Source organism: Melozone crissalis, unplaced genomic scaffold (genome assembly GCF_028551555.1).
Source record: "Melozone crissalis strain CALT ecotype California unplaced genomic scaffold, PUWL_Pcris_2 ptg000007l_1, whole genome shotgun sequence".
Lineage (NCBI taxonomy): Eukaryota > Metazoa > Chordata > Aves > Passeriformes > Passerellidae > Melozone > Melozone crissalis.
In genome coordinates, this window is record NW_026535785.1 from 8,633,129 (window position 1) to 8,645,454 (window position 12,326).

General features: G+C 47.6%; 1 protein-coding gene across 2 annotated transcripts in view; it reads left to right on the plus strand.

Annotated features, from left to right (window-relative positions):
* The window catches only part of CBFB (core-binding factor subunit beta), a 37,711-nt gene extending 34,367 nt beyond the window's left edge, over nt 1-3,344 (plus strand). For both annotated transcript variants that reach the window (XM_054296371.1, XM_054296370.1), the window contains exon 6: nt 1,069-3,344. In XM_054296371.1, coding sequence (XP_054152346.1) covers nt 1,069-1,091 — 23 coding nt within the window. In that variant the 3' untranslated portion in view covers nt 1,092-3,344. The remainder of the gene's footprint in view (nt 1-1,068) is intronic.
* The last annotated feature ends 8,982 nt before the right edge of the window (nt 3,345-12,326 follow it).

Below are 12,326 nucleotides of genomic sequence, written 5' to 3' on the forward strand. Positions count from 1 at the left end.
TAGCCATGTCTTTTACTGTGATTAACCATACCTAATTACCTCTTTACAATGTCATTAACTCAAACTGTTTAACAGAATAATTTATTTAAAGGAAAACTTACCTTACTTTTGTTTTAATACAGGGGTACAATCATATGTCAGTTTTCTCAGTTTGACTTTGCAGGTTTGCCAAAGAAGAAAGCAGTAAAACATGAGGTGTTAAAATGTGTGTCCATCTATGGATTAAATTGTGCTCATGTGTTACTATAAGTCTCTTGATTCTAGAGGATGCTAAAGTAAATGCTTCCCTCATAAAATTATCTGGAAATGATGTGATGTGTTCTATCTCATATTGTAGCCTTTCTCCCCAAAGCTGACAGGAAAGGTTAACAGAAGGGAATTTCACAGGAAAGAAAATTATTTTTGGAAGAAGAGACAGAAAATTGTTACTTAACTATTGTGGGAGTCTCTTGCTGATTTCTGAAGCAATGTTTGGAGCCTGGCAGTGTGAGTGTGCACATGTGTGAGCACGAGCACACAGTCCCTGCTGGGGAGGCACAGCAGGCTCTGAGCCCCCCAGGGACAGGGGCTGCCAGACCCACTGCCCTCCTGAGAGCCTGGGGGCAAACTGAACTGAGGGGAAAGAATTATTTTGATGCTAAAAAGTATTGTTTTGCTCACTGCTGGAATTGTAAAATTTCTTTACAATTAACGTTGCTATCTCTGTGTAAATATTGAACTGTCCCGATCATCATTTAACATTCTGCTGCTTTCCATATCTTAATGCTGGCATTAAGATCACAGACCTTACCCTCTGCTGCTTAGTGCAGACTTTTTAAAGTGCACTTCAAGTTATTGATACAATTTGGTATTTTTCATAATTTCTATTTAAACTGAAGTTGCATCATCTTTCTTGAACTCATCTCCTGTAAGAGTTGCCTTAAGCTACAGGATTGCTTTGCTACTTTTTGTGTTGTATGTTTGTATGTTTAACTTGTATTGTTTATGGTCTTATTTGTGTTAATATACTGAGTAAGAGAGCTGATAATTTCCTGGTTGCTGATGCTCAGAGTGTGTTTGTCCATGCAGGCAAGAAGACAGCAAGACCCTAGTCCTGGCTCCAACCTGGGCAGCAGCGATGATCTCAAACTGCGTTAACCAGCGGCAGCAGCGTCCCCCGCTCTGCACACGTGCATTGCTTCTACTTGGCAAAGGATTGAATAAAAGACCAGAAACTGTGAGAACTGGGTATATTATGGTCTGTTTCCTGACCTGCGGCAGTCAGAGTCACCAGAACTGCCATGGTTTGCACTATGTTTATGTTACAATACCTGCATTTCCCATTTTAAGCATGTAGCCAGTGGCAATTCGAAATTTTGTTTTTCTATGCAAACTTATTTTTGTTGGCACTATTTTAGTGAAATGGAAACTTATGCAGCTATAAAACCATTTTTCTCAACTGTAATAAAAATTGTCACTTAAAAATAGGTCAAGATATTACAGATTTAGAACAACTTTTGGTTTTGTTTTTGGGTTTTTTTGTTTGTTTTTTTTTTTTTTTTGTAAACTGCTGGAAGCCAATGCATTCCAAGCTTAATTTTTTAATATGGGCTTTTGGAACTTTGATTGTCCTTATTGTGTTCCTGCTTTATTTTAGATAATGCATTCTTATCTTTCTTTCAGTTTTCTTTTTTCTAAATTTGCAAGACCTTATTAAAACTGCTGACATTATTTTGCATTATTTCCAAGCTAAACCCAGTGAATCAGAGCTGTTGGAATCAGTGTTCAAACTTTGTGGGTTTATAAACATTACAGTTGCAGTATTCATTTAACTGCTTACAGTTCATTGGTTCCACTTTTAAAATTATGAAAATCTTAAAATGTATATTCTTATGCATTAATGCATTCTACCCCATTATGTGTCTCAGATTTTATTCTGTTCCAAGTGAGTTTGGGTGGCTGTTATACCCTGTATATAGTGCTTTACTGAAACTCAGAGGAAGTCGCAGGCTGGCTTCTGTTTTATTCAGGGATTTTTTTAACTAGTTCTTCAAAGGGATACTGCAACTCCACAATCAGATTCAACAGCATTTAAACTGGGAACAAAAGTGATCAGCTGCCAAGGTGATATATATGAAATCATGTTTAAGATAACTGCTTTAAGTATATTTTATATCTTAGGCTTTTTGTAAAGTTGTGCTGAATGGTGAAAAGCTGAGATGAGCTTGTGTGCAGGAGCTTGATACTGCACATAGGCCCCTTCTATTAAATCTTATGCAAATTAAGACTGTTGCAGTATATATTGCATTTTCTAACAGGGTAAGATTTGGGATTAATTAATGTATGAATTAATCTTGTTTTATTTGGGGTGATGGTGAATGGACTTACTCCAAAGATTTCATTGCATCCAATATTTGAAGAAAATTTATTAGAAATGTGATGTCATTTGGCTTTGTTAAAATGTGGTGCTTCCTGTACAGCCTGATTAAAATGTCACTTAAATACCTTTTTAAAATAAGGGATCTGAATCCTGTATTTTAAGAATTATTTGAAAGATAGAAACTCAATATGGTTAGAAGAGTTAAATCTTAATTAAATTCTATAATTAAGACAATTTTACATTCCTCATTAATGGCAAAACAATTGATGCAAAAGAGGTCTTGCAAAAATGTAAGCAGATGTCAATGTGAAGGAGAATCTTTGTATGTTAATAATATGAATATTTAACATTCACTTAAAAATGTCATTAACTGTAAACTGTGAGAATGTCATCGAATAGAAATATTTTGATACTTCAATTTAAATGTGATTCACCTGAAAGATAATCTTTTTCACTCTTTGGCCACATTCTTCTTGCTCTTCTTCCCCCAAAGAAATAATTTTTCTAAAGTGTTTCTGCAAAGAGTTATTTAAGGGACACACGCATGCATCCGCACGCATCCCTGGCCTTGGATCTTCTCTGCCATCTGTGTATTTTTGATGGAATAGTCTGAAGATTTATTTTAAAGGGTTTTCCTAACGTTTCAGACAGTGGTTTTAAACCATAAGTACACAGGAAATGACGCTATCAGATATTAACATTGCTATCTCTGTGTAAATACTGAACTTTCCCTATCATCATTTAGCATTCTGCTGCTTTCCATATCTTAATGCTGGCATTAAGATCACAGCCCTTACCCTCTGCTGGTTAGTGCAGACTTTTTAAAGTGCATTTTAAGTTATTGATGCAATTTGATATTTTTCATAATTTCTATTTAAACTGAAGTTGCATCATCTTTCTTGAACTCATCTCCTGTAAGAGTTGCCTTAAGCTACAGGATTGCTTTTGCTACTTTTTGTGTTGTATGTTTAACTTTCATAATAAACTTCTGTGTAGTGAAAACAAGGTGCTGTAAGTTTGTTTGACTCCCTGGTAGTCCCTGCTGACATATTTTGTTTAGGTGCAAGGCTGCCTTGATGTCTGTGGCTAAAGCAGTGGTGACATCCAGTGGTCACTTATTTAACTGACCCCTCTGCTGTGTTCAGCTGCTGGCTGGGAGCAGCCTTTAATAGAAGGGTCTGCACTGGGGAAAACGTGGATTTTGCTGCCCTAAAACTCTTGTTTCTTAAAACTGATATGCCCTTCTTACTCTGAAAACATGAATCTGCTCCAGGGGCCCCAGGCAAGGGGCTGTGTGAGCTTACAGAGTGCTGTTTGTGGGCACGTTGTGAGAGCAGCCACCAAACCTTGTTAATTGTGCTGCTTTGGGCGAGGGGGGAAGCAGGGGGATTACATGTGTAAGTGCAGGAAATGTGGTAAAGTTCTGTGGGGAAAATATGAATGTTGTATGCTACACCTGAAAACTTTCTGGAGCTGCTAGAATTTTACATGGTGTAACTTCAAATAGCTAGGACTGACTGACTGACAGTGCTAAGTCCTGAAATCAGACAGAGGATTGCTTGTTTCATAACAATGCTTTAGGAATATTTACAATCAAAAGGATAAGAAGTAACCTTATTTTAGACTTCTCCCACCTGGCTGTGAACAGACCAGAGAGCACCGAAGAAAAGCAGCACTGCTGTGACCTGTGGCTTTCCTGGAGATGTTCTGCAGTGTGAAAGGGAGGTAGCTTTACAAAAGACAAACAGCAAACCACATTGCTCTGCTTCTCTTGCTGAGGGCAGATGGTGTTTGCCAGCCCTGCTGTCCAGGCAGTGTTTTAAAGTCAAACAGCTGTTCAAAAGCCATTGGGTAATTTGTCCATTTACCTGCAGGCTGATGGAAGGGTTCACTTTTCTGCCCAGGGCACACCACAAGTGGCTGAGTCCAGTACTTGTCCAGCCTTTTCTTGGCTGAAGGTGAAGGACAGAGGCACTTTGTCCTCTGGCTCTTCCTAGATGGAATTTGCCTCTCAAGTGTGTCAAGCAAAGGGAATTGAAAATCTCCCTGCATGGGGTACATATGGCAGAAAAGAATTTTAAAAGTATTACAATCCAGTGCCTTAACTAGCATGGCTTAGGGATGGCTGTCCTTGATGTGGGAGTGAGAGACCACTGGAAATGCTGGAACTTACTGGAATTGAGAAGGATGTCAGGACCTGGAGCCCAACAACAGCAGGTGAGATATGGTCACTTCCAGCTGAGATTTTTAACCTCCTGCTCCTACATGATATCTTCTAAGAACAGAGTATTAACTGTTTCTCAGAATTCTGAAATAATTTGCGATCTAGTTCCAACCTCCCACTAGACCGTGTTGCTCAGAGCCCCCATCCAATTTGGCCTTGAATGCTTCCAGGGATGGGGCATCCACAGCTGCTCTGGGCAACCTGTGCCAGGGCCTTGCCACTCTCACAGGGAAGAATTTCTTCCTGAAAACTAATTTAAACCTCTCCTCAGTCAGTTTGAAGGCATTCCCCCTTGTCCTGCCAGCCCATACCCTTGTCAAAAGTCTCTCTCCAGCCTCTTTGCCCACTGGGAGGGCTCTGAGGTCTCTTTGGAGCTGTCTCCAGGCTGAACTCCTGTCTACAGAGGAGAGATGCTCCAGCCCTCAGAGCTGCTTTGTTGTCTCCTCTGGGCTTGCTCCAGTAGGTTCATGTCCTTTTGTTAAGGACCCCAGGGCTGGAGGCAGCATTGCAGCTGGGGTTCTCAATGTTTTGTCCCTTTACTGAAGTCCTCAAAATGTGGATAAGCAGGTTTCCTCGTTTCTCTGGAGCTGTCCTGGGCTCATGCTCCCCTTTCTGAAAGCAGAAAACTGAGAAAATGAACTGTGAGTGAAAACAGCAGCTTTTCTGTTCCTGCAGACCTCTGCTGGTTTGTCTAATAACCAGCCTTGTTCGGGTGAGGGCTGGGAAGTTGGATGAAGATGTGGTTTGAGAGAGTTCCACAACTGCATGGCCTGGGATGACCTTGGCAGGACTTTATATATATATTTTCTTTGTTTGCTGTTAGTTCAAGACTCCAGTCTGTCATAGATGTATTAAAGAATCCATCCTGTCTGCATAGAACTAGGACCAGTTTCTGTGAAGTTGCATTATTTTGTTACTACATTTCCAATGCAAATAAGAGAATGACAGAAATGGCTTCAAGGATGGGAATTGCAGTGAGAACTTAGAGCAGAGTGAACATTTGCATGGGCAACATTTCTCATAGCTCATTTGCCTGACATCCTGTCTTCACACTGCCACCAAATGTAAATCCCAGGCCATGCATATTCATCAACTGCTGCAGCTCAGAGCTGCTCAGGGTTTAAGTAACTATTAAATAGGTTTCTCAATTACAGCTTGAGATAAGTGAATTTTCAGAATTGCCTTGGGCTCATTTCTTAAAGCTCGGGAGTGAGAGGAGGGGAAAGTAGCACAGAAGAGCTGAGTGCTGCCTCCCTGTGCTGTCACCTGGCACAGGGGATGGCTGGGGGAAGGAGTGGGAAACCAGAACAGTTCTTGCTCAGTTTTGTGCCTCTCCCTGGGCCTGGTCCACAGTTTACCACAGCTGGGGAGACTTCTGCCAAGTCTTTGTTGCTTCCCACAACTCTTCTGAGATGTAACTGCTTTCTACCCTGTTGATTGATGATGGGGGCTTGGAGGACCCCAGAATGGGTTTTCCTGGGGCTCCACTTTCTTGTGTTCCACAGGCTGTGATTCTCTGCTTTTCATGGGAGCTGGTGGCTCTGCCACCTTTCCCTCTTTGCAATCTTCTTTCTTCCCTGGAGCAGGTCATGAGTTTAACTTGAAAAGAGACAGACCTTCTAGGGATGGAGCACAATTTACACCTGAAACCTCCTGGCTTTTCCAGCTGTTATCCACTGGCTTGCTGGGAGAGCCTTTCCCTCTGAGCCTTTCCCACCTGCATGTCCAACCCTTTCACTTTTTGTTATTCATACCTCACAGAACCCCAGCACAGTCTAGGCATAGAGAAACAGCAGTGTAAGGAACCAAAGCTCTGTCTGTGGGATGCACTTGTCCCTGATCACTTCCCATGTGACTGTTGCTGAAGCAGATGACTTGAGGTGGTTCTGCTGCTACTGCAGGATTTTGGAAGAATTTCAGGGCTTTGGTCCCTCACAGCAGTGGTTCACAGGGGCAGTGACATCCTGATGAAACCCCAGGAGCTCTGAGCTTGGAGGAGAGCAGAGAGGTTGGTGGGGAGAATGTGGGTTTGCTGCTGGATTGCAAACACAGCTGGGGGGTGACAACTCTTACCAGAAGACAATTCTTAATAAAGAGGCAGCTTTACCCAGAAACACCAGACTTGCCATCACCTCAGGGCCAGGAAGGCTGCTGAGTATCTCACTTCCCAGCATTATGTGCCACCTGCCCAGAGGAAGCACCAGGGTCCCTCCCACCCCACCAAGAACAGCCCGTCCTTCACTCCAGCCCCTGCACGGGGCAGCACCACAGTGAGGCACCTGCTCTGGAGGTGAGACACTGCAACCCCTTCCAGCACCATCCAGCTCCTCACTGCCCTTCCCCAGCTGCCCCAGCCAACCTGAGGGTAGCCACCAGCCTGCAGACACCTGTAGCATGTCCATGGAGCCAGCAGCCTGTGCCCACCATGGGCAGCCTGTCCATGGAGCCAGGAGCCTGTGCCCACAGCTGCTGTGGCCCAGGAGGATGAGGATGGCTGGGGATGCTCAGACCTGCATGTGATCCAGGTCACAGAATCACACAATGCAAGAAATCTTAGAGAGCACTTAGCCCACCCTCTGCGATGGGCAGGGAGGATTCCAGGTCATTTGCTCTGTGTGTGTTTGAGGTTTGGGGCCAGGGCAAGGAGGGAAGGGAGGGCCAGGCAGAGCTGCAAGCACAGCCTGTGTCTGAGCTGCCTGGTGATTTCCTCCTGCTCAGGTCAGGGCTGCAAGCACAGCCTGTCCCTGTCCCTGAGCTGCCCGGTGATTTCCTCCTGCTCAGGTCAGAGCTGCTGCTGAGGAACACCCAGACACTTCCCTGGCAGTGACAGCCCCGGCCCAGAGCCCCTTGGCGGGTGCTCCCACACAGATGAGAGGACAGATCCTCTTTTTGGTTCTGCTTTCAGTTCTGCTCTGCAGAGCACATCTGGCGTGTGACTGCCGGGACCTGGGGCCGGTGGTCCCGGCGGCTGCGTGACTTTCTGAAACCACCAGCCCCAGCAAAGAGCCTCAGCACCAGCTCCTGCAAACCCTCTCCACATCCGCAGCTCTGCCTGAGGGGCAGGATGTGCCAGTGGGACCACGGACACTGCCCTGGGAGGAGGCTCAGGGAGCATCTCTGCTGCTGGCTCTGTCCACCACAGCCCGTGAGTAACACCCGAGTCACACCCTTGCTGTTGGTTCACCAGAAGACAGTGACAAAATGGGCACAGATCTTCAGGGGCTCTGAGAGGGCCCTGCAGCTCTGACTCATCTCCTTTTAAATGATGGAACCCCAACCACCAGGGCTGGAGCAGGCTGGTGTAGGGGGCTGACACCCCTCTCTCTTTCTCATACCATGCCCCATGGCCCTTCCTCATCATCAGCTGTGACAATCAAAAATCCCTTTTGGAAAGATACCTGGAGGTGAAACTGAGCCCAGGTGAAAGCCCTGCTACATGTGCAGCACCCCTGGATCCATAAACCCTTGCAATAAGGGGTTTGGGAATTCTGTAGAATCCTCGGATCCATCTTTTACCCTTTTTTTCCCCACAAAACCTGTCCTTTAAATATTTTTTTTTACAGAATCCCTGTGCTTTTCCCCAGGGTAAATTTCCCCACCAGTTTTCAACGTGTGATTAAAACCCCAAGTGCTGGGCAACACCCGAAGGCAGGATGCAGCAGTTGAAGGCAGGATGCTGCGGCCAGAGGCTCCTGGAAGGACTGACGGTCCCTCGCAGCAGCTGCTGAGGCCGCTGGCTCCGCTCCGAGCCACCCGGGCAGGAGCGGTGCCCATCCCCGGTGCCCATCTCCTGTGCCCATCCCCAGTGCCCATCCCTGGTGTCCATCCCCGGTGTCCATTACCTGTGCCCATCCCCGGTGTTCATCCCCGGTGCCCGCCCCCGGTGCCCATCCTCGCTGCCCATGCCCGGTGCCCCGGTCCCGCCCTACCCCGGCTCCGCACCCTGCCCGCGCCTGGCGGAGAGAGAAACCAGCGCATCTGTTTCTAATGAAGCCAAAGCCAGTTTAGCTCCAGCCCTGCACGAATCAGAGCTTTTGAAATAGATCTGGAGTTCTGTGAAATGCACATGTAGCGCTGCCCTGGGGCGATGCAGGGGAGCCGCTGCCTGTGGTGAGCAGCCCCTCCCGAGGCCAGCCTGAGCTGCCGCTCCCTGCCCATCCCTCTCAGCCCCTGCCCTGTGAAATGCCCTGTGTGGTGGGGCAAGGGCTGTCCCTCTGCCTGGTCGGTGTTTAAGGTGTTTTATCTCATCAGCACCCTCGGGTCAGCGCTGGCACCTCCCGTTCCTGCCCATCTCCAGACGCCAAGCACGGTGCAGAAGCTCTCCTGAATTTCCATCCAAATCTGGGATGTGAGGAGTGATGCTGGCGATCACCGCGGTGCTGGCTGAGCACAAGCTGTGCCTTGCCCTGCTCCCCACAGCCCGTGCCAGGCACACATCACCTCCCTACCCCTGGCCAAGCACGGAATCACCTCCAAAATCTTTATTGTGGGTGTGCTGCACGGTCCAGCACGCAGCAGGGAGGAGGATGCTGGCCTGGAGCAGCCGGGGGAGGCTCCGGACAGGGCTCGGGACAGGCTGGAGGCTCCTTGGGAAAGGTGGAAAAGGCACCTTGTGCCCCTCGGCCCTGCACGGCAGCGCCTCGCAGCACCAAAATTTCTGGTTTCGAGCGCAAAATTTTTGGATCCTGCGCATCCCGCCCGTGTCAGTCTCCGGAGGGTGCCAGGGGCACTGAAAACCACCCGGGCACGGCAGGGCAGAGCAGGCTTAGCCCAGACGAGCAGGGGAAAAGCGCTGAGCAAGGGAAGGACAGAGCCGGGGGTCTCCTTGGGAAGGTTCGGGTTCGGTGCTGCAGCAGCCCCTGCCTGCCCAGGAACCCCAGCCTGGCACTGCCCAGCTCCAAACCCTTGGCTGCGGGATAAATCCCCCTGAGGAGGTGGGATAATCCCCCATTGGAGAGTGCAAGGTTCCCTCTTGGAGCTGCCAGCCCCGTCTGGATCCATTCTCGAGTGCCAAAAAAGCACCTCCAATAAATCAGAGCAACTTCAGAGCTTTACAGTGAATATCTTTCGTCCAGCTGAATCAGCGCTGCCAAGGCTGGGATCGGCTTCCAGGCCGTTTTTCCGGCAGCCACGGGCAGGTTTCCCTGCAGGAATGTGTGCTGCTCTGGGATCCATCGGGAGAGGGCAGCTCGCCTCCGCCTGACAGCTGCGCTTGTCCCTCCGGGTGCCTTCTGCAATTTTCTGCTTGCTTTTCACCGACTTAGTTCAAAAGCCCAGCTCTCCTCACCCAACATCTCCCTGTAGACATGTAGGATTTAGGAAAAAAAAAAAAAACCCTCAAGTTTACAAAATTCTGAAAAATTTTAGAAAAAATAGGTAAAAATCCGATTTTTACTGATTTAGGGATTCATTAATCCCCTATAGCTGCTGATCTCACCCCGAGGCTTTGGTAGAAGCATCTCTGATGGATGCACCCACTGCCATTCACTCAGTCAGAAACGTCAACAACAGAGCCAGGCTTAAAAATTGATTTTGGTTTTCAGAAAGCTGCGCATTGCTTCCTGAGCCCTGGGGCTGAATTTCCCAAGAAGTGCTCCATGATCTGGAGAGTAAAAAGGGTAATTTTATCCCTTTAAAATTTAAGTTTTTCCTGTCATGAGCAGTTGCCAAAATGATGGTGCTTTGCCCAATCTGCCCCAAAAGTGGCAGATTTGGCAGTGCCCAGCCCTTCTCCACTTAGCCTGGGGTTTGGGTTGGTGTGTGAAAATGGGTGTTAGTAGAGAGGCACACTCAGAAATAATTCCTTTTTTTCTGCCATTGTATTTGGCCTTTATTCTCCTTGGTGAATTGGGCTCGTACTCGTGATACTCTCCTACAAAGGAGGCTGAACCTTTGTGAGTGAAAGCCCAGAGTGCTGCATCCCCCAGTTTGCAGCACTGGGCGTTCAAAGGGCATCACCAAACACAGGAATGAGGTGGAGAAGGGTTTCTGCAAAGCCCAGCTGCTCTGCAGCCTCCTGCTTTCCACCAGCACCTCAGCCTGAGGGCTGCACTGCCATGGACCTGCTCAAAAGCAGGTGCTGTGTTTGTATTCTTTAAATGAATGAGGCATGCAAAGCTTCTAGCTGCATATTTATTCTCCCAAGTACATTCCTTATGGGTGTCACAATATGAACTTACATATAAAAACATACAAATACTGTATATATACATATATATATATATATTTCATGCATGTACAGTGAGCGGGAGAGAGGCAAGTGGCTCATAAGGATTAGCTCTGCTCCCAGGAGAGGAAAGGCTAATTTCTGGTTTTGAGCCAATGAAGGTGTGTCAGAGGGCTGGAGTGAAGGGGAAACATTGGCAGCACCTCTCTGATTTTCAGCATATTAAGATGTCACCATGCTTGGATTGAAAAAAAAAAAAAAAAAGCAAAAGCAAGCAAGGCATGAATAATAAATAGAGCAACATGCAGCTGACTTCAAGGGAAAACTAATTTCCCTGGGGCTTGCTCCACTCCATATACATTAAAATCTCACCTGCTTTGACAGCTCTGTGACCTGAAGAGAGATGCTGAGAAATTGGTGTTCAGAGCAGAGCCTGGCCAGGGTCCTGCTTCCAAGCATGTCTGGGATTTCTTTTCAATGCTTTGATCCCCCCTGCCAGCCATGGCTTGCTCTGCCTGTGGAAGGAGCCACAGCACAAACCTAGCTGAAATAGCTGAAATTATGTTTGACAATTAAAAAAAAAATAATATGCAGGCCTCAAATTTCTGTGTTGGGCAGGCTGAAGGGTATGCTGCTTTCCTGATGTTTTCTGTCCTGCTGTGGGACAGTCCATGTGATGGGGCTGCCATCACCTTGCTGCAGACCTTGCTGGGACGTGGTGGGCACAGGGGTGGGGTGTGAGCTCAGGCTAGCATTGCTACTACCCTCAAATAAATATGGAAAAAATGCATCTCCCCCCACTCTGCTCCCACTTGGAGCCTCAGCCTGCCAGCAGCAGGAGTTACAGCTGTTTCCACGCCCTCTGCACCCTCTTGAGTTTCCATCTCTGGTGCTGCCCTACTCCAGAAGAGCTGTCACTTTGTGTGAGCATGGCACGGGTCCATATTCTTGATTTTTCTCTTTGAGTTCTTTGCTTATTTAGGCAATGCTTGACCTGGTGCCTTTTATCTTGGATCCAGTTTCCACCATTGAAAGGAGGGCTGCTCTGATGTGGGCTGTCCCAGGTGGTGGCACATCCTGGCAGATGGGGAGGGTTCCGTTTCCTCCTCGTTCTGGGGATGTTTCTGGCACTGGGGGCTTTGTTTGTAACCAGAGCAGGTTCCTGTGCTGAGCCCCATCCCAAGGGAAATGGGGCCGTTCCTGGGCTCAGCACTCTTGGGTGGCACTATTTGTTTGCTCAGACAGCACAGCAAAGCCACTGACCTCGTTACTCCTCTCTTCTTCCTCACTGAGTCACTCCCGAGCTCATTCCGAACTTTGCTCGTGCCCCTGACTAATTTATCCCTAGCACTTCTTTCCTGCACTCTGACCTTTCAACTGGAAGAGCGGGCTGGCCGTGGGCAGTGGTTTGTGTGGGTTACTTTGTTTTGGATCCCGAGGTTATCCGGGTGTGTCTGGGGCTGTACAGCTGAGCCTCATCGGCCGTCAGTGCCAGGGCGGGACTCGAACCCGGATCTCCCGCTCTCCAAGCCGACTCCTTCCCCGCTCGCAAGGCGGGGCTCACCCCGGCCCCGCCC